The following is a 23,071-nucleotide window of genomic DNA, read 5'->3' as shown; positions in this document are numbered from 1 at the left end:
GATGTTCACGCGCGCTTCCGAGAGCCACTTATTCGTGACGCATGAAATCTCACAATGTTCAGGATACCGCTTAAGAGTCATTCGATACTGTAAAGTCCATGTGTCATTAATTTAAGCTATAGTCTCACATAGTCAGTCAGCTCAAAATTATTTTTGTAATGTTTATTTTGTTATTGAGGATCAGATATACTTATAGCTATTCAAATAAACGTCGCTCTCACTCAGTAGCGTCAGGATGTTCGTTAACAGTATATCACCGCAAAGGTATTTACAACTTCTTGGTTAAGAATGAAAAATAACTTCGCGTGTGTCAGGGCCTTGAAATGTACATGCGCACAAATAATAAGTTGCTTGCTGCAGTTTACTTAACTGCCAATGGTGTCGCTAATACCAAGGGTTTCTGAATTCTACATATTGTAGTCCCTTTAGAGATGTAAAGATGTTTATTAGGTGAATATTACCAGTACTGTAATAATGTAATCATTCGTTTACTTTTTCAGAGTAATGCGATTCATGATTTTCCTTATTCTGTCACAACAGATCGGTCACATGATGACAATTGAGCTGTATAAAAGAGTGAGGTGAGTATGTTATACAGGACTGAATGTAATGCAAAGCTGATATATAGTGTATATGTGGGCCAAAGGGCAGCTAATGCAATAAGACCATACTAATGTATCACATGATCACAGATGAATCTCATGAGTGCTGAAGAATATGTGCTTTAAGACTCATACCACTTCACATCTCACTTTCTCAGTGAACAGTTTGGAAATGTAACCGTTGCACAGTGTTTAGGTGTGGTAAATAATACTTATTAAATACATGCAATTTGTTTGCAACTTGCAAATGGATATACAATCTTTTACGATACTTTATAATCTGATGCAGTTTAAGTTTAAATTCAACATGGTTAGTGCAGAACAGGTGGCACCTGTCAGCAATCATGCATTTCTCTCTTGAATTAGTGTCCTTTTTCTGATTATTCTATTAACTAAGATTTTTAACTGAAAGGCACAGTGTGCGAGGAGAACTATCAAAGAATGCGTATGAGTAATGCCTCAGCAGTAAAACTTTCATTAGGAGCACAGGAAGTGCTATATCTAGGCATGATGCCGAAACGACAAACAAAAAAATGGAAACCAAAAAAAGTTGAATCCTTCACTTGATCCATATGCTTTATCTCAAACCTTTTCTTTTAATGGCTTTGTAAGCTTGATGCTGTTTTCCAGATGGCTATGTACCATTATAAATCCGTCTTGCATGTCAAGCAACTATTTCATTTTATAATATGAAGAATTAGTTACCTGATATATATGATTTTTCTGCAGACTGTTTTGACCAAGAGAACTGAATGACCGTAATATGATGGTGCCACTATTTAAGCTGGAAAAAAACACAGTTGGTTCATTTTAATGCACCGTGACCATACAAGTGTATCACTGATACCTTGGTTTTAGATGTTTCATTTCTTATGAATATGCAATTGAAAGATGCAAGTCAAGGCATTTATTTGAAGGTTTCCCCCTTCCAGACATATCAAATGAATTCATTATTGTTTAAAACAATAGCGAACTAAAGAACTATGAATTTATTTGGCTCATTAGACACAATATAAAATAATTGACCAGCATTAGCATCTACATTTTAAGACATACGTTGCTTTGCATTGCATGTCATGTCTATGATGCTTACTCAAGACCACAAGACAAGTTTGCCCAAAGTCCCTTGTTCGTTCTTTTGAAGGACTAAGCAAAAGGAGAAAAAGATGGGGTTATTTTGGCGATGGAGATTAAGGCAGAGGGGGGCTTTTTGTCATTTGTGCGAGACAAGCCATTCATCCATCCCCCGTTCAGAGCCCAAAAAAAAGGCTGGTCCCAGAAATTAGCAGTTTCAGCTCAGCAGCAGAGGCGTCGGGCTGTGAAGGAACAGAGAAATTGACTAATTAGCAATGCGCACTAAAACTTGACGGTTCTCTCCATAACGCAGAGAGAAAGAGAGGAAAGACTCGCCTTTTCTCCTCTCCTCTTTTTCCATAGATGTTTGAAATCGCAGTCATTTACGCTCGACAGTTTTTACAATAGCCTTGAGCCATAATTTTGCGAGTCTCTCCAGCATCCATACCCCTGCGCGGTCTCTCTCCACCGGCCATGCGCGTCCGTTTCTCTCCCCGACCGTGGATTTCCTATTACTCTCGTTACGACTCACTGAGCCCCAGGCCCAAGGATAATGATGTGTTGTTTCTTGGTAGCATAATTTGTCACACGTATATTTCTTCTTCTTCTTCTTCTTCTCTTGCAGAAAGCACACAGCTCCTCTCACACTCACACACACTTCTTCTTCTTGTTAATTCAGAGGAAACATAAATGATCAATGAGCTTGAATGAGCGGGATCAATGGTTAGGATTCTGATCCATCGATCATAGACTTTTCCAACAGGACTGAACAAAGAAAGTGCACAGAAGGAGCCACAGCTTTACTTTTCTTTAAGTCAGGTAAGTTTTTGGATACCTACTACTAGCATTCAGCACGGGTGCGCACTGTGCGTAAATCTTCCATGGGCTGAAAGTTGCCGTTTCTTCTGGTGTTCTGTCTCAGATTGGGTGATAAATACCGCGTGTGTTGTTGAACGGAGCGATTGCATTGTGTTGTTGCCGACCAAAGCGATGCGCAACCGCACATCTATGGTGGTGATGCTGATGTTGCGGGAGACAAACTAATTGCTTTTGTATCGCATATCGGGGGGAATGTGTGCATGCGTTTATGTCTTGTAAGGGGGTGTGCGTTTGCGTGGCCGGATAACAGATAGCGGGCAGTTTGTAGGCTACATCGTGGGCTGTGCTTTTCAACAACCCGGCATAGTTTGTTTCAGCCCGCAGCGACCATTGGATTTGACGTGCTCAAGAACGCATGCATGAGACGTATAGATGGGTATGCAATTATTCATGTGCTTTGTAATGCATGTGCTTGTTTGAAAGCAGCTGATGCGTGCTGCAAACTTAATACGTTAGCATGCATGCATTATATATACTGTTGAGATGCACATGCATGCATGAATGAGAGAGATACTTTCAGAATGCATATGCTTTTATAAATCTGGCTCATGCAGTGTAGTGCACCAATGGCATTGTTTACTCGCAGGAGGTGTGCGCAGCCCCGAAGTCATGTCCAGATCGGGTGACCGAACCTCCACGTTTGACCCGACTCACAGCGACACTCTGCTGCACGGTCTCAACCTCCTGTGGAGGAAGCAGCTCTTCTGCGATGTGACTCTCACGGCGCAGGGACAGCAGTTCCACTGCCACAAAGCCGTGCTGGCGTCCTGCTCACAGTACTTCAGGTCCCTGTTCTCCACGCACATGCTGAGCAGAGAAGACGGGCTGGCGGCGAAGGACCAAGGCAGCACCGGCACCCCGTCCTCCTCCCCCGACGACAAGCTCCTGCCCAGCCCGCGCTCCAGCATCAACAACCTGGTGCTGCAGGGCTGCTCCTCCATCGGTCTGCGGCTGGTGCTGGAGTACCTCTACACGGCCAACGTCACCCTCTCCCTGGACACGGTGGAGGAGGTGCTCTCCGTCAGCAAGATCCTCAACATCCCCCAGATCACCAAACTCAGCGTGCAGTTCCTCAACGACCAGATCTCGGTGCAGAACTACAAGCAGATCTGCAAGATCGCAGCTCTGCACGGGCTGGACGAGACCAAGAAGCTCGCCAACAAGTACCTGGTGGAGGACGTGCTCCTCTTGAACTTTGAGGAGATGTGCGCCATGCTGGACGCCCTGCCTCCGCCCGTGGAGTCGGAGCTGGCGCTCTTTCAGATGTCCGTGCTGTGGTTGGAGCACGACAGGGAGACCAGGATGCACTACGCTCCCGACCTGATGAAGCGCCTGCGCTTCGCCCTCATCCCTGCCCCGGAGCTGGTGGAGAGGGTGCAGTCGGTGGACTTTATGAGGACTGACCCGGTGTGCCAGAAACTGCTCCTAGATGCCATGAACTACCACCTGATGCCCTTCAGACAGCACTGCAGACAGACCACAGCCAGCAGGTAGGACCTTCTGCACGATCATGATCATGCTTTCTTGTGTAGAGACTAGTCTGTTTTTAAAACATTTTTTAACATGTAAATTGATGTGTGCATGGAAACAAAAATAAAACGGTGTACAGTAAGAACATGTATTTTCACAGTTTTGTCTGCAAATCAAGAAAAGTAGTTTTATCAGTTGTGTGTGTCAGACATGAGTGTACATGTAGAGTACAACACACTGTGCACGTGATCATGCCCTGATGCTATTGGAACAGGCTTGTGACAGGTGTCAGTAAAGAGATCAATCTTTTTAGTAAAGATCTCATATGTTCTTACATGCTGCATAGTTAACTTGTGAATTGAATTGGATTAGCTTAGCAGTCTTTTGTTGGAATATCTGATCCGTATTTGTTCACAGAGTTTCCACGCTTTGCCTTATCAGTGAGATCCTCATTCTATTCCTCATAGTGCTGTTTCAGGGTTGATTAATTTCAGCACTGTTGCAAGCTTGCATACTGCAGACATTATTGCAGTCTGCAGATGGGATAATTAGCAGGAATAGGTGACCGTGGAATAAACTGGAATCAGTTGTTGGAGAATATGAGAGATTGTTTGCAATGAGATTTTCATTTTAAATATCTCTTTTTTTAAACTTTGGAATCAGGAATTAAGATGTGGTGAAAGCCAAAAGGGCATGATATAAATATGCATTTGCTAACATAATTGTTATTATTTGTCAATCTCTCATCTCATGATTGTGTATCAGCTCTCCTCACCTGTCTTAATATCAATTGCTGAGCATCATCCATGAACTTAAATGAGATGGAATCAATAAATGACTCAGTTGAAGTGTCCTGATGATGATACTAGTGTTTAAGACTGACTAGATTCATTGCCACGGCTGGACTTGTCCATTTATATCCCAGGGATATAGAGCTGACGGGGATTGTAAATATTGAACACCCAGACTTTTAAGCACTTATTCAATCTGAGATTTTAATTGCACAGGCTAACCGCAAGGTCTCTAAACTGATAATAGTAATTTGCAGCTAAATATTTTGTTATTGATTCGACATTAGTTGATTTGTTAAATTAAATTATTGATTGACTGAACGGATGGATGGATGCATATTCATGAGCTAAGCAAGCAGCAATGATTTAGATATATCTGTGACAGTCAATAGTCACATGCACGACTTTGGCCTATAGGATAAGAACACAGAATAAATAAGGCTGTCAAGACATTTACATAGTTTGAATCACAGCCGCATTGGCTGATTTGTTGTCAATATTCAAGGTATAACAGTCATTAAAGGGATACTTCACCGCTTTTTCATATTAAACTATGTTATTCCCTGAACTAAAATGAGTTGATACATACCTCTCTCATCTCAGTGCGTGCACTTAATCGCTCTGACGCGCGGTGACGATCTGATAGCATTTAGCTTAGCCCACTAAGCCCAGTTCATTCACTATGGTACCAAACAGAGGTCAAGTTAAAAGCGACCAAACACCTCCATGTTTTCCCTATTTAAATACAGTTACACGAATAGTTGAACGATCAAGTATGGTGACATAAAATAAAACGTGGCGCTTTTCTAATCGGATTAAAAAGGAGAACTATAATGTATGGCGGAATAGCACTTCTGAGAGAACTTCGACTCAGCGCAGTCATAAGTCCCGGCCGAAACATCTTTCCTCACATCTCCCTCTCCCTCTCTCATTTCTGTCAATAGGGGGGAGGTGTTTGGTCCCTTCTAACTTTATCTCTGTTTAGTACCATAGTCAATGAACTGGGCTTAGTGATCGTCACCGCGCATAAGAACGATTAAGTGCACGCACTGAGACGAGAGAGGTATGTATCAACTCGTTTTAGTTAAGGGAATAACATAGTTTAATATGAAATAGCGGTGAAGTATCCCTTTAAGGGATAACATTTAAAGCAAATAGCTATAAATAAACATACACACCTCTGAAAATTAGTTCTACAACAAGTATTTTAATAATCAATTAGTTGGCCAATTATATCGTTGATTTATCCTTTCCTCAGGTCATTTTAACCACCATCGGAGTAATCCAAGACCCAAGGACTTCTGTCCTACTTCGATTCGAGGAGATTTGTGGTTGAAATGTAAAAAAAAAACAAAGAAACAAATCCATTCTGCGCAGGTCAATTTGACCCCCTTAGGAATTAATGGAATGCCAGGAATGTTTAGTACACATAGAAAAACCCAAAAATGCTCAAACTTCAAACTAAAAAAACTCGTCTACACCTGTATCTGAATGCACACTTCAGATAACTGATGTCAGGACCCAGTGGAACAGCTCCTTATTGAGCCATCTAATGGAAAAAAGTCATGAAATCTGTAATATTTTTTCCACAAGAGGTCGTCAAAGATACCTAATGTAAGATATTTTAAGCTGAATTACAAAGGTCGTTACAGAGCCCCGCACATGACATGCAGGAAAAAACAGTAGGCTAAATCGTGCACACGATCTATAAATTGAGGAAACGAATTAGTAAATTGTGTGGATGATTTAGCAAGTCGAGGGAACAAAGTAGTAAATCATCCGCATGAAATTTGTCCAAAAACATGAAATTAAATAAGCTTACTGGACAATATTTTAAAGTATAATTGTAGGTCTTCGGGTCCGAGGGAAGTATTTGTTACAAAGTGTTACAAACACACTATTCTACATCCTGCCCAATGCTGTCCTTCAAACAAACTTGCCAACTGAATGCTATGAAAACAGTGAATATATTTATGCTATGGCAAAAGAGCTATAAAGCAAAAGGACAGTTTAAATCCCTTTATTAAAATGATTAAAAGCGTTTTCAGTAATTTGATGCAACTGGCGGAAGTTTTCCATGCATGTTGGGCAGATGTGACTAATCGATAATTGCATATGTTGTCGATGATTTTCATTATCGATTATTTGTTGCAGCGCTCTCGAAAATGTGACCAAATTCAAATGATTTATTTGTGTTTATGTTCATGATTTCACAATTTTAAATGAGACTTTGCATTAGTAACTAGTCACTACATTATGCATAAATGAGCACCGCAGAACACAAATCCTTCATGATCGCAGTGAGGCTAATTGATTCTACAACTTAAAATGAGCAAATCAATAGAAGTCATTTCCGTTTTCTTTCTTTTTTTGTTCATTTGACGGTGGTGATAGAGTCATTCAGCATTAATATTCTCTCATGTTCTCTCCTCGGCTTGCTGTGCTTGTACACGCTTTACCTTGTTGTGGCGTCTCATTCGATATGTAATTGCTCTGCACTAATAACAGCTAATGACAGAATTGTTAATGAATATGTTTCCCCGTCCCTCTGTAACACAGGATTCGCTCAAACAAACGGATGCTCCTGTTGGTTGGGGGCCTGCCTCCGGGTCCCGACCGCCTCCCTAGTAATCTGGTTCAGTACTACGATGACGAAAAGAAGACATGGAAGATCCTTACAAGTGAGTGCCTGCTCTTGTGTTGCTAGTATAGATCTTTTCTCTTCCACAGGAAGAACCCTGCCTGCGTTGGGTTGTGCTTCATCGCAGAGCAGAATAGAGCGAGAGCTTCCTGAGATGCAGGAGGTAATGATGTATCACTATCACTTTTAATGTAACTTTTTAATCAGAGCATGACTGCCTTCACACCATTGTGGAGCTGCAACGCCTGGATTCACTTGTGTGTTTTTGTTTTGTTTTTTTGCCTGTCTTTTTGCATAAGCGTGCCAGCAAGATTAATTTTAATCTAATGATCTCAGGAAGATTCATCATCAGAAGATGACACGTATTCTTATTGAACTGCTTTATTAGGGCAAACGTTTTCGTAAGTGCATTTGTCTTCGTGAGCAGAAGGGAAGGAACAGGAGAGGTTTGCATACTGCCAATAGTTTGTTGTGTGCATGAGGAATTAGAACCAGAATAAGAATTCTTAGAAGGATTTAAATGACAACAAATAGAGATCAAATGTGTCGGAATGTTGAGTACTGATATCATAATCATGAAAAATGATGTCATAGTGTAATTGTGGAATGGAATCTGCCTTTTTAAATGCTCTTTTGAAGCTCAAGTTTCTAATTAGTATGTCTCATTGTCTTAATTTTGTCTCAGATGTTTCTCCTAATACCATTAAAAACAAACACAAAGGAGGCAATGGTTGACATGTAGTAGAGAGCTGCAAATAAACTGTGGCACAGCTCACACCATTTAGTTTTGGAATGAGTTCATGAGGAAACACATGAGGAGTTCCCATTTGCACTCAAAAAGAAACAATTAAAGGGATACTCCACCCAAAAATGTAAAATTTGTCATAATTTATTAATTTTGTTTAGTGGTTCAACGGATCACAAAACTCACGGTTTAGATCCAATTAGCTTTTTGAGTCGTGGATCGGATCATTTTTCGGATTAACTCACTTTCCATGTATTACTTAAAAGCACAATATGTAATTTTCACCGCAAGCGGTCGCTTATTCAAAACAAAGGCGTAGCTTGTTGTTGCCTTCACCTCAAAAGAATCCGACAGTACTCGGACATATTCATGGATGAGCTAATGTGTTAAAGATTTATTAACATTCCTGTAGTATGAAGCAGGGTGGGGCTGAGAGCTGTTAGAGCAGAATGAGGCCGGTGGAGCGATTGCTAATGAGAGTGAAACGTGGCTCGAGAGCAATGGAGCTTTTATTCTGCCGCAGACGAGCGCTTCCACTTCTTCGGGTCATAAGTATGTGGGGTAGCGCAGCGCTGTTTTATCATATTAGACACATTTGAGTGTGTTGAAAGTTATAACATTACGTAAAAAGACCAACGTTATGCAGAGTCCTGCATGGGTTCGTGTACCGAAAACCATCCAACTGTGTCGGATACGGGTTTGAGTCGGGGTTGGCAAGGGGGAAACACGGGTCTAACACGGGTTTAAAACAGTCACGTGCAAACGTAAAAATGTATGCATATTTTTAGGAACACATCTACAAAAATATGTCCTGCCTGTATTTCAAGTAACCGCCGCGTGCCCTCCCAGGATTCTTTCACTTTCAAAAACTCACACAAGGCGTCAAGGGGGGTCGCACAGCGGAGGGGAAGCTCAGCGCCGGACACGCACATTAGACTATATAGGCTTCCGTGCGAGCTCAGTTTTGAATCCAATACTGGCAGAAGAGCTGCACGATGTGTGCATCTTGTAGCACAGGGTGAAATCAGTAGCCTACATTGGCACTCTGTGGCGCGGTAGGATTTTGAACAACTTCCTGAGTCGCCGCGGACAGGCACCGAATGCCGCCACCAGTGTGCATACACTCATTGAAAATAATGTGTTGGAATTTTAAAGACGTGGCGCGGTGCTGTATTTACTTTTGTATGACCTGGCAATAAATGTGTAGGCCTATATAATGTTATATGCTAAACTGATTTTATTTCGGGTGCGGGTTGGGTGTCGGTTTAATTTGAAGCGGGTCGGGTCGGGTGCGGATTTTAATTAGTGCTCCGTGTCGGAAAACGGGTCGGATGCCGTTTAACGCACCGAGGGTACGGGCGGGTGCTGATTTACAAAATCGGACCCGTGCAGGACTCGGACGTTATGTAATAATGTTACATAAGATAATCCGTAATGTAATAAGACTAACTGTGTTGAGCTGTATAACAATGATTTGTTTTCTGTTGATGAATATATCCAAACAGTCGCTCAACTGTCTAATAAAACACATAATATATTAAAGTGTCTTTGGTGTTTCCATGGTCAACAAAATAAAACCGAGGATAACGTGGGTATGATGTCATTGATAGGCGCCGCACAGACACAAAATTGCTTATATCTCTGCATTTAAACATTCTTGGAAACATTTAGGATAATATAAGTACACAAGTCAACAATATATAACATTGTTCTAGTGGTTTTGGGATATTTTAATCCAAATTGTGCTTTAAAAGCTCACTTTAAATACTTTTATGTAACTAATAAAGTTCAAACATTAAAGGCAAGTAAACAACCAGTAAAAAAAAATAAGACGCATACATTAATTACAAGTATAGATAATAATTAATGTCTAACGGTAGAATTTATTTCAGGTACAGAAATCTAATAATTAAATGTAAAATAATACTATAGTGTTCACTATACATTTAATATAGATTAATATTTGTTAAAGCTGTTGGATTAACATTAATGGCACAGAGAAGCAGATTTATAATGGCTGCTGTCACTTTAAGATTGAATGCACCGATCCAATATAATGATACACATCCAGTCTCTTTCTCAACTTTACATTTACTTTAAAGATAACCGACTGTGTTTAAGGATACTTGCCGAGACAGGTATTTTGACATAATTTTGTGAGTATGTGTCCTTCCAATTGCAAGGAGACGCTAAAGAGGAATCAATTCGCTGTTCGAGTTCTTTCGCCTCTTCTTGTGCTTGAATTATTAAGATGTGCAAATGATCAACTTTGACTCTATCGTGGTTAAACGTGCAATTAATACGCGAATCACATGGGGCCTGGTCCGTACAGATCACGGATCATTTATTTCACCCCAATGTCTTTCCAAAACTACATGTCTGTCTGTCTTCTGTGAAACATAAAAAAGATATTTTGAGAAATGTATCAGTGTTGTTGTTTTTATTTGTCTATAAAATGAAGATTAAAATTGAAGATTCTTAAAAATAACTTTTTTTGCATTCTACAGAAGAAAGAAATGCATACAGGTTTGAAAGATCATGTGGGGAAGTGCGTTAATAATGGCAGAATTCAATTTTGGGGTGGAGTATCCCATTAAGATACTCAATTGTTTGAGTTCACTTTGAGATCTCTGACTTTTGATTGCGAGTACAGTTTGAGACATTGTTATGATCTCTTCTGAAATCTAGTGGAGATTAAAAGGCTCTTAATCTCAGGTGAAACATCTGAGAAGCTGGAGACAGCTCTCATTTGCTCTACTAAATGTAATTTCATTGCTGTCTACGAGAAACAATTGAGGCAACAAAGAGATCTTCTTGGTGATTTTTCTTTCCAGTGCATTTGCATATTTTCCTCTTAACAAATTGTTAGTTGATATAATGTATCAGAGTCAAAAGTAAATGCAGCAATTGTTGCTTGTGGCTAGCTGTTAGCCCTAGTGCTAGCTGCTAATCAGGTTGTTAAAACTGTGTATTATTGTACAAATAATCTCCTGAACAAAAACTTGTTCAGAGTCAGTCAGTTGCTGTCTGCACATGTGACATGTATGTGTATATATGGCAAGCTCCAGGTGGCTTGTGGGATAGCAAAAGCCACCTTACTCAAAATGCCTGGAGTTTATTCTTCTAAAAAGTAGCAGGTCATGTGTTTGGAGAGAAACTTGGAAAGTGGAAACTCTTTCATAGCACTTTTTAAAACCATATAAACAGATTATAATCCGTCTATATAGCTCAATATAAAATACTTATAACTATATAAGATAGTTCGTTTTTGCAATTTAGCAATGAGCCAAGACACAGTGTATTATGATTTAATTAAAACGATTCTATAGTGTCTGGTCCTTGCCAAGGCAAAACAAGGACATAAACGGACGTGCAGTCATTTTGTTTTATGGCTAAGATTGCGTTCAGTCATCCAATCACTGCATCGCTGAGGTGTGAGACCTACAAAGACACCTTACGCTCCGAAACCTGCTTGCAAGCGTTTGGCAGCATGCATAACATTCATTAATGAATTACATCTGGATCTATATAACTTACACTCATAAGGTCATAGTGTAATGTCCTTTATTTCTGCCTCAGACGTCGAGTCTTAAATGGCCCATGGCCAGGCGGAGCGACCAAACTGCAAAATCATCCTGTGAACACACCAGCAGCCCCTTGATGTCGTTTGGGGTGTGCAGGTTATTAACATTCAATCATAACTTTGCAATGAGCCGAAACCCAAAAGGGGGGGAACAGCGACTGATTAAAACCTTCATCAGCACTATTTAGGATGGTTCTCATGACTGGCTGCACCTCTCTGCTTCCCTGGCTTTCTGCTCTGTGCTGAGACTGCCACCTAGTGCACTCAGTGTGCTAGGGTCAAAATGAGAGGATGCAAAACACTTATTTGTTATTTCTTATAAGTTGAAATGTCAATTATTCCATATTGTGCATTTAATGCCATTGTGTTAATCATTTAGATTAGGGACAACATGTTTCACCTGAAACTTATTAACATGTAGTAAACAAATTAAGAAATTACTTCTTGCATTGAGAAATAATAATTATTTCAGGGCAATTAAGAGCTTATTTTCACAACATTTAAGCAATTTTTCAATTTGTATATATATATATATATATATATATATATATATATATATATATATATAGGGCCTTCTCCAAAAAATAGCATATTGTGATAAAGTTCATTATTTTCCATAATGTAATGATAAAAATTTAACTTTCATATATTTTAAATTCATTGCACACCAACTGAAATATTTCAGGTCTTTTATATTTTTTTAATACTGATGATTTTGGCATACGGCTCATGAAAACCCAAAATTCCTATCTAAAAAAATTAGCATATTTCATCCGACCAATAAAAGAAATGTGTTTTTCATACAAAAAAAGCCAATCTTCATATAATTATGTTCAGTTATGCCCTCAATACTTGGTCGGGAATCCTTTTGCAGAAATGACTGCTTCAATGCAGCGTGGCATGGAGGCGATCAGCCTGTGACACTGCTGAGGTGTTATGGAGTACCAGGATGATTCGATAGCGGCCTTAAGCTCATCCAGAGCGTTGGGTCTTGCGTCTCTCAACTTTTTCTTCACAATATCCCACAGATTCTCTATGGGGTTCAGGTCAGGAGAGTTGGCAGGCCAATTGAGCACAGTAATACCATGGTCAGTAAACCATTTACCAGTGGTTTTGGCACTGTGAGCAGGTGCCAGGTCGTGCTGAAAAACCAAATCTTCATCTCCATAAAGCTTTTCAGCAGATGGAAGCATGAAGTGCTCCAAAATCTCCTGATAGCGAGCTGCATTGACCCTGCCCTTGATAAAACACAGTGGACCAACACCAGCAGCTGACATGGCACCCCAGACCATCACTGACTGTGGGTACTTGACACTGGACTTCAGTCATTTTGGCATTTCCTTCTCCCCAGTCTTCCTCCAGACTCTGGCACCTTGATTTTTCGAATGACATGCAAAATTTGCTTTCATCTGAAAAAAGTACTTTGGACCACTGAGCAACAGTCCAGTGCTGCTTCTCTGTAGCCCAAAAGTGTCTTGACCTGGGGAATGCGGCACCTGTAGCCCATTTCCTGCACACGCCTGTGTACGGTGGCTCTGGATGTTTCTACTCCAGACTCAGTCCACTGCTTCCGCAGGTATATATATATAATTATTGTAGTATTTTTTTATTTAATGATTTATTAGATTAATGTACTTTCTTATATTTACATTAATACGTTTTCATGACAATTAAGCGCTTTCCAATTTTACTTTTCTTTTTTAATTTATTTTATTAATCTTCTCAATGATTTATTTAAATCAGCATTAATTAAAAGCACTTCAATACACATTATTTATAAACACTTACATCGGTGCTCCAATGAATTTACAAACAGAATTCACAATTTACCTTATTTACATATATATTTTTATAGTTTCTTTTAATTTAATGATTTATTAGATTTTTTTTCTCTTATATTTACATTGATACATTTTCATTGACCAATTTTCTATTTTACTTCTCTTTTTTAATTTTATTCTTCTCGATAGTGATTCTCATTAAAATTATATTTCTGTAATAGTTTTTTATAGTAATTTATTTTTAGTATAAAAGTATTTTAAAAAAGCATTTTATTTGCTGGCTGAAAAAAGTTTTTTAAATTTTATTTATCAGTGAGAATTCTTAATTCTCATGAAAAGAATGTCAATGTAAATAGTCTTCATGGTCCTAAAATATTTTATTTATTTTTTAATTTTTAATTTTTGATACAGACATGCTCCTGACAAGCTTTGTGAGATTTACATAAACTTTACCTTAGATATTTCAATTTGGAAATTAACCCCAGGATGTTTTTTTTCTTCTTCTTTTTCTGTGCTAAAAGACTGAAAAACAAAGACATTGTGAGCTGAATTTCAGGAGATTGGATCCTTTAAAAGTCAATATCATATGTCTTCACTGTGCAGGCTTCTTCTCAGTCAGTTTAGCAATATGATGCATCTGCAGATTCTGCACCTGTGTAGATCAGGCTGTAAGATCAATAACAAAGCCTAGACTGTGACCTCTTGATCATTTAAATCATCTCGCAACAAATCACTTTCCTAAGCTGAGCCTGTTGGGACGTGTAGTAAATGTCAGCAGGCCACAAAAGCCCCGCATGGCTCCAGACAGCTGAGAAGCCAAATCATTCTCTCACTGACAGTCAGATCTCTGTCAATCAGGTTTTGTGCCCAGCGAGACAGTCGAGAGGTTCCCCTCGTGGGACGGAGCTGTGAGATTCAGTCCGAATCCGTTCTCTGTGCGTCAGACTCCAGTTAGATTGCGGTAGAAGAGGCCAAATGGAAAAAAGCACGATTCAAGGCTGTCTAATTTTACAGCAACTGTGATCCATCAGGCAGCGGAGATGTGACAGTGGAAATGAATGATGGAGGCAGACAGGTGGCTCTTAGCGTACGACTGATTTACGCTGCACGGGCACCGGACGGAGATTTATGGACTGAACATGATCATGTTCATTATGACTGTCACCCTACGACCATTTCTCTCTATTTCAACTGGGGGTCACTTTTGCAGGAGCTGGAGAATTAGAGAAGATGGAGACAGGAAGGAATAGCGCTGGAAAGCAGCCTGTACATCAGAAATCTACCACAAAACTGTTCATATGAGGACGTACTATTTGATTGGTTGTTGTGACATTTTTCATTCAGAATATTGAGAAAAGTGCAATTAAATAAGGCTTAATTTTTTTGTGAACCTCTGTTTTTGTTTCTTTTAGTTTTAGTTTTTTATTTTGTATATTGCAATTTTTGTATCTTTCATTTGAGTGATTCCTAAAAAAAAAAAAATTAAATGTATAATATATATATTTTATAAACATGTATATATGTGCCAGTTAAAAGTTTGGAAACATTACTATTTTTAATGTTTTTGAAAGAAGTATTTTCTGCTCATCAAGGCTGCATCTATTTGATCAAAAATACAGAAAAAAACGTAATATTCTGAAATATTTTTACAATATAAAAATAATGGTTATATTTTAATATACTTTAAAATATATAATTTATTTCTGTGATGCAAATCTGAATTTTCAGCATCATTACTCCAGTCTTCAGTGTCACATGAGCCTTCAGAAATCATAACCTTTCATTTTATATACTTCGTTTAATGCTGAATATATATTATGCCACAAACAATAATTTGGCCATTAGCAGTGAATGGTTTAACTTGTCAAATACTGATGAACTTGAATGATATTACTTTGATGATTTAATGTTTCTTGAGTGTTATTCCTTTGTGGGATTAGTGGGATTGCTGCAATGGTTGACTTTACCTGATCCTTTACACATTTAATGATGTTGTAACTGTGAATGAACAGCAGTTCACATAATATTTACTGTAATAATTGATTTGAGGATGCTGATAATCTCAAAGTGGTCAAATATCATTGGCTTGGCTAATGTATCGAGCTTTCCCCATTCAGATGCATCATGTTCTTTTTGCTCTAGACTCATTTGTGTTGTGTCTGTCTCTGTTGTAGTAATGCCGTATAACAGCGCCCATCACTGTGTAGTTGAGGTGGAGAACTTCCTGCTTTTATTGGGTGGAGAAGACCAGTGGAACCCTAATGGTAAAACATGAATACATCTCTATGAGAAGCTGAATAAAACCAATGTTATCACTGACATTGATGGGCATTATTGCTATTTCAAACAATGTTTATGATGTTACTGTGGAATAAAACTAACATGTGTTTCATCTTCGCAGGCAAACACAGCACTAACTTTGTAAGTCGTTATGATCCGAGATTCAATAGCTGGATCCAACTACCGCCCATGCAGGAGAGGTATGATGCCTTCTGAAAATGACTTATTATTCATAAAATAATAAGAGCTCTTCCTAACATGGCTATAATTATTTCTTAAGCCTTTGTGATGAATTTTTCACTCATGGTTGCGACGGGGATATTTGCTGTAAACAGTCTCTACGTTGACTGATTTTAAGAGACGATCTTTTCATCTTGTCTTTGTTTCAGGAGAGCGAGTTTCTTCGCTTGCTGCCTGGATAAGCACTTGTATGTTGTTGGGGGAAGGAACGAGACAGGTTATCTGTCTAGCGTTGAAGCCTATAACCTTGAGACAAACGAATGGAATTACGTTTCGTCTCTCCCTCAGCCGCTGGCTGCACACGCAGGCGCCGTGCACAATGGGAAAATATACATCTCAGGTCTGACGATACACCTCATCCAAACAGTGAATTAATCAAAGTTTCTGAGACGTTACTAACAGGTGCCGTTACAGCGATGAAGTCTACAAGTGACTTGCCATGCTATTAACAGCACAGTTCAATGGTATTTCTTAGATGTATTTCGAACACTAGAACAGCTACTTTATTACTTTTTATAAATTCAACATAAAATGTGAAAACTTAAATGTATCCATTGGGAATTCATTGTATTGTGAAAAGTGTCTCTGGTCACACTTCAGTTTAAGGTCAAACTGTCACTCCTTATTAATGGTTAGTAAGGTAGATATTAATTTTAGGTATTGGCTAGTGCTGCAACAACTAATCAATAAAATCGATAATAAATGATAATGAAAATCACTGACAAAGACATGTTTGATTAGTTGCGTCTATCCATCGTGCACAGAAAACTTACACCAGTCGTGTTAATTTATAGCACTGAATAACTCTTTTCTATGAACAAATTAATTTAAAAATGTCTTTATTATTTTTATTACAAGGGTCTTTTATTGTAGGGACTGTCACTGAAGTTTACTTCACTATACTACAATGAAATCTAATCATGACAAACTATATATGGTTGGAGACGTCTAAGACTTCTAAATAGATATTTTATGACTGTTTTTTGTTACAAATTATTTAGGAATGGTAATAGATACATTTATAACAAGAGTGCACCTCAAAAAAATCTAATGAGAACAGGAGTTCTGAGCTGTCACAAAAAGTCAATGCACGCACTTTTAATCATTGAAACTTTGGCTTAATGCTAAAGGTTAATAATAAAATATATATTCTAGTGTTTATCCATAAAAATCTATAAAATAATATTATTCTCTAAAAAGTATAGTATAAATATATTATTCTCTAAAATATAATATTACCTTGTTTTATCGCCTTATTTTAGTAATTATCATATGTTAGGTATCCATCGAAAGCTTACAAACTCCAAAATCATCCTGTGAAAATTAGACGTTGTGTTACCATAGAAATGGTACTCTAAAATATTTCAGCGGGCTCCTCCCCTATTGGGCATCATCATGTTTCATAATTTATAATCAAAACCTTTTCTGATCTTGACAAAACACATAACATCAGAAAGGTCTGAGTCTCAAGGTTCCGCATTTTGTGATAGAAGTGATATTTGGACAGAAATGTATTAATTTGTTACAGCATAATACATAAAAAAATGGGACATATTTTTTTTAAATCAACTTTAAATTTGGAACACAACTTAGTTAGACATATGGCTTTGATTTTATAGTAATTTTATAGTAAAAATAATATTTAGTACAGTACATTTTTGATTTAAAGTAAATTTAAACTTCCATAACTTTTATTTTTTTAAAACAATACCAAACGTACATGCATTTTCATGTCCATTCCCAAAAAGGGGGTGACAGTTAAGGGGTTACACAGTCCTTTTGCTTTATAGATCTTTTACATATAGCATAGATATAAACATATTCACTATATATGTTTTCCGGGCATTCAGTTTGTATGTTTGTTTGAAGGACAGCATTGGGCAGAATGTGGAATAGTGTGTTTTGTCAATAAATACTTTTTTTTTTAAAACCCGATTAATCAAAGAAATAATCAGTTATCAAAATAATCATTAGTTGCAATCCTAGTATTGGCTAGGATTAAGGGATGTAGAATGGTCATGCAGAATAAGGCATTAATGTGTGCTTTATAAGTACTAATAAACAGACAATATTCTAGTAATATGCGTGATAATAAGCAACTAGTTAATAATGAGAACGCTACCCTAAGCTTAAGTGTTACCATGTGTCTATTTGACACACGATTAGGCGAAAAGTACTTGACATTAGCCAAGAAGGAAAGATGTTTCAGAATCGACAAACATTTTTTATTTAGAATAACTTAAATCATTCCTGTAGTCTAAACAGTAGAGCATTGTGCTTGAAAGACCAAGCTCAAATGGATGAACTGATAAATAAGTTTATAGCTTAAATGCAATGCAAGTCTCTTTAGATAAAAAAAAAGACCAGACATGTGCATTTAGAAAGTAAATTTGATCAATTTTGATTTCATGTTGACTTCATTTTTTGCCAATCTTTAATCTCTCCTTATGTTTAAACTGGTATTGTGTGTGTTATGTTTCAGGTGGGGTTCACAATGGCGAATACGTGTCTTGGCTGTACTGCTACGACCCCGTGATGGACGTGTGGGCTCGGAAACAGGACATGAACACTAAGCGAGCCATCCACGCTCTCGCAGGCATGAACGACCGACTCTACGCTATTGGGGGCAACCACTTAAAGGGTAATTTAAACAGCCGTAACCCAAATCTCAGCAGCTGAGGCTACACTGACTGTGTACACAACAGTGATCAATATAGTTTCATTCAATGATTAGATCCAAAGCTTAAACACTTAGACGCGCCTCTGCAAAGTAAGAGCTTGGCATACGTATATATTACGTTTTCCCCTGACTGTTTTCCTCTGTGTGAAGGATTCTCTCATCTGGATGTGATGCTGGTGGAATGCTATGACCCTAAAGCAGATCAGTGGAATATCCTGCAAACGCCCATCTTAGAGGGACGCAGCGGGCCTGGATGTGCTGTTCTTGATGACAGTATTTACTTGGTTGGGGGCTACAGTTGGAGCATGGTAAACACATCTCACTTAATATATATATACACTATGTTAATAATATTATATATCATTTTTTATTTCATATTTTAATTAATTGTATTATTTGCATTGTTATTTATTTATTTAATCACTTTTTAATTATTTTTACATGAAATTAAAATCACAAATAGATGAGGGAGACACATTCCCGTTTAAACCTGGTGTTTTAATCCGTCTCTTTTGTCCACTTTCAACCACTTCTATCCTGATTTCTTCAAAGGGAGGGTCTATGTAAATATATAGGCTTTCAATTGAATGGACAAAATATGCGCATGCAATTTACATATGACCGCGACTGGAGACGCCAGAAAAACATACAGAGAGCAGCAGCTTTCATTTCTGCTCTGACTGCAGCAAGGCCTCGCTGAATGCTTTAGACCCCGTTTACACCATCATCGACAACTTGTGATCCGATTAACTAAAACGCATCTTAATACAAGGTGTAAACAGGATGTATGAGCCCTATCATACACCCGGCGCAATGCGACGCTAGTTATCATTTTCACGTCCAGCGCCACATTGTTTAAATAGAAATGCATTTGCGTCCATCTATTCGCCCATGGGCGTGCTGGTCTGAAAACGAGGTGTGTTCAGGTGCATTTTTGGCGCGTTGCTATTTTCAGGCAACTGAAAACAATTGTGCCATTGACCAACAAAAACCTAAGTCATCATTTTTTTATTTTATTTTAAAGTGCACATTAGTAATGTGCGCCTATAGACGGGTGCACAACGTGCATACACTCTGCTTATTACACACACAGGGACACGCAGCAGCACACAGACATTTTTAAATATTAAAGGGTAACTAAACCCCTGTTTACAGCCTAACTCCACCCACTGGCAATATTTGAAAAATGCTGGAAGAGTGTGCAGAGTCCAGCGGAGACAGAGGGGACGAGCCGAGACAGCTGTCAGACTCTCACAGATGGAGAATGACTGGAGTGAAGCCAGTAGTTTTGCAACACATCGATCTTTTGAAGTAGAGGACTTTTCTTCCCCACTTTAACCTGAAGTGGAGGAGGGTGAATTGTCTGTAGACACAGGGCCAGAGCCTTGTCAATTCGAGCCACTTGCTCAAGCTAAAATACGTCACAATGGCAACAATGTTCATTAGGAAAATTCAACTGCAGTAGCCACCGTTCAACCTTAAGATGTTTTTACACCATATATTGTAGAATTAAAACTTTTTATACCCAAATGTCAAAATGTTTACCCGAATCAATGAACGGCACTAATAAAGCCCCAGTCTTGCAGATCATTAAAGGAAGTGTATGTAAGATTGTGGCCAAAACTGGTACTGCAATCACTTTCAAATGACTGTAGAGCGGTGTATCTCCTATCCCCCTCCCCCTGACTCGGGGTTGCCAGATATGCAGCAGGATCAGCAGGAATGTTTGTAGCTCAGCTGTGGTAACTAGAGCAGATCTGGCAACCCGGATGCCGAAACACTACTGACTTTATGATTGGTCAATAGGTGGAGGGCGGAGCTTCAGGCCAAAACACAACATGACAACATCAACATCAGTTGAGGGCTGCAACAAAAACTTTTAAATGACAATATCCTGGCCGGACTACTGTTGTCAGTGATATAAGTATTTGAAATGAACATGATTTCTTAATGTCTAGTGACACATCAGGGTCATTTTATGATTCATTGAAATACATTTCTTACATACAGTTCCTTTAATTAAAAAAAGTTGTTCTAGGGTATGGTTACCCTTTAAAAATAAATGATTCCTCTCTGGAGAAGCGTTCAGTCTTTCAATTCGCAAATTCTGCCATGGTGTGAGCGCAACTGGTTTTTAAAGGAAATGGGAGATGAGACTCTGATTGGTTTATTGCACGTTACGCCCAAAGCACACCCATGCCTCATTAAGAGACTAGGTACAACCCTTTTGGACCATGTGCACTGACCTTTTTTTTGATCGTTAAAATATTGACTGTACATACATTTAAAAGCATAAAGCAGCATTTTGAAGTGTGAAATATTGTGAGAATAACTAGTTGAACATTTCTTGCAGGGGGCATACAAGTCATCCACCATTTGTTACAGCCCAGAGAAAGGCACATGGACAGAAATGGAAGGAGAAGTTGCTGAACCTTTAGCCGGGCCGGCCTGTGCCACAGTCATACTGCCGGCCTGTTTACCATTTAACAAATAACTATATAGAATGGCAAAAAATGCGGCCGAGAAGAGGCAAAACCTGTCGGGATGGAAAGTCAATCGCTAAACGAATCAAACAAATGAGGAGACTCTCCGTACGGAAAGCCCCCAGCTTTTGAACAGGAGGAGATGAGGTGTACAGATTATTATTTTTTTACTGGTCTGACAAGAGCACTTTGTTTCTTTCATACTTAAAAGTTTTAAACTGATATAATCATCAACTTTGCGTATTTGATGCTCACGTGTGTTGACATTCAACTGCTCACATTCAATCCTTTTTTTTATCGTAAATGTTTTTGCTTAACTTGACATACAGTAGCACGCATTCTTTTTTCGAACCAAATCGATATAGCTTCCATACGTACTTTGTATTTTGTGGAAATCGCTGATCAAAGTGAATGCTGAAGTGGGTTGACAAAGGAACACTCATGTTTTACAAGCAAAACTCATGATTCTGTGTACACTGTAGAGTAGATATCAGCTATTTAATATATATCACACCACGTCTGCTTGTTATTGATATTGCCGCCATACTTAAGTGGCACATTGTTATTTGTACAGATGAGAGGGGAATAAATGTCAATTATTAAAAAAAAAACATTTCAGTAAAAGTTATTATGATTTATTGTTTGAACAATCAGTATATTATTTATTTAGCCATGTGGTATATATGCATGGCGTGAAGTGGAAAAGCTTATTGTGTTAAACTGTGGGTATACATATTTGTTTCTCTTAATATCTGTTCATATCTCACAGTGCCTATTTTAAACATCAGGCTGCTTTATTTCTTAAAATTGCCCATTATAAAATCAGACATTTTAAATCAAATAAATTATTGGCCTGATTGGTTTCTCTGAGACGTGATATGAAATCTGAATTTGTTGCACTGGTGTTTGTCGGCCCTTTTGATGAGAAAAGGGAACGTTTTTCATTGTTGTAAATAATCGCTTGCAGTGGAACATTTTTGTGCTCATAGGATTTATTCTCAAATCCTGTTATGTTCTTTACATTTAGTCTATGAAAATAAAAACTGAATTTCTGGATCAATAATCTGTCTGAGCTCCCCCTTTAACAACACAGTGCCTTTATCTACTGTATGTGTATTTGCATTATTACAATAATTTATGCATTTCTCCGTTTCAGTGCAATGTGCAATACTATGTTTGGTTAGAAAAACTATGTTTAAATACAGTATTAAACAAATGTGATAAAATGTTTGAATTAATTTTAAGGCCCAAGTACAGGTAAAACGTGTTACTTTTAGCAGACATAATGTGGACTGTACATGACTGTGACAAACTGAAGACATGTTTCATCAGCACATTTCAAGGATTGAAATACTTGGGCCATTTGTTAAATTAGAAAATGTCAATGCTTGCCTTTTGCAGCCAGTCAGCATGCAACATCCTTGAGACACCAGGAAATGAGGTGTAGGTGAGAACGGGGCAAGATGTCACACTGGTAAAAGCTAGCATTCAAAAATATCAAACCATTGGTTTGGCCAACAGATTTGGCCTTCGTTATGTACTTGGCTTTAATTCAATGTATTTCTTTTTTAATATAATAATTTAATTGTCAATTTACTTCAAATTTATTGGCATGACAATTGATGAATAGTATATATATAGATATAGAATAGATGCATTTTGAGGTTAAGCATGTATAAATATGTATGTTGTATGTTATAGCAAGTATGGGAAAAAATCAATTAGTTGCTAGGCTGATAATATAATGCTTTTTATTTTTATATTTTTAAATGCATTGAATTGGCGGCAGGTTTTTTTTAACAGTGATTTCAGACTTTTGGAC

General features: G+C 38.2%; 1 protein-coding gene across 3 annotated transcripts; it reads left to right on the top strand.

Moving 5' to 3' along the window:
- Positions 1-2,355: 2,355 nt before the first annotated feature.
- On the top strand, positions 2,356-22,328 carry klhl14 (kelch-like family member 14). Of its 3 annotated transcripts, none has more exons than XM_067435258.1 (9): positions 2,356-2,495; positions 3,142-4,045; positions 7,376-7,497; positions 15,741-15,830; positions 15,968-16,046; positions 16,236-16,426; positions 18,569-18,727; positions 18,917-19,074; positions 21,120-22,328. In XM_067435258.1, the coding sequence occupies exons 2-9, from the start codon at positions 3,165-3,167 to the stop codon at positions 21,258-21,260; spliced, it is 1,821 nt and encodes a 606-aa protein (XP_067291359.1). In that variant the 5' UTR covers positions 2,356-2,495; positions 3,142-3,164; the 3' UTR covers positions 21,261-22,328. The 3 variants fall into 3 exon arrangements, with proteins under 3 accessions (XP_067291359.1, XP_067291358.1, XP_067291357.1); XM_067435257.1 differs by lacking the exon at positions 2,356-2,495 and adding an exon at positions 2,797-2,931; XM_067435256.1 differs by lacking the exon at positions 2,356-2,495 and having other exon boundaries at positions 3,057-4,045.
- Positions 22,329-23,071: the final 743 nt, after the last annotated feature.

The sequence above is a fragment of the Pseudorasbora parva genome, chromosome 24, assembly GCF_024679245.1.
Source record: "Pseudorasbora parva isolate DD20220531a chromosome 24, ASM2467924v1, whole genome shotgun sequence".
In the NCBI taxonomy this organism is placed as follows: domain Eukaryota; kingdom Metazoa; phylum Chordata; class Actinopteri; order Cypriniformes; family Gobionidae; genus Pseudorasbora; species Pseudorasbora parva.
This window is presented reverse-complemented; position numbering and strand designations above follow the sequence as displayed.

Excerpts from the sequence above, each read along its gene's own strand:
- klhl14 (XM_067435256.1), top strand. The coding sequence starts at position 3,057 with ATGAGAGAGATACTTTCAGAATGCATATGCTTTTATAAATCTGGCTCA. Across the intron at positions 7,498-15,740 it reads GACATGGAAGATCCTTACAA|TAATGCCGTATAACAGCGCC; the intron begins GTGAGTGCCTGC and ends TCTCTGTTGTAG. Across the intron at positions 16,047-16,235 it reads CTACCGCCCATGCAGGAGAG|GAGAGCGAGTTTCTTCGCTT; the intron begins GTATGATGCCTT and ends TCTTTGTTTCAG.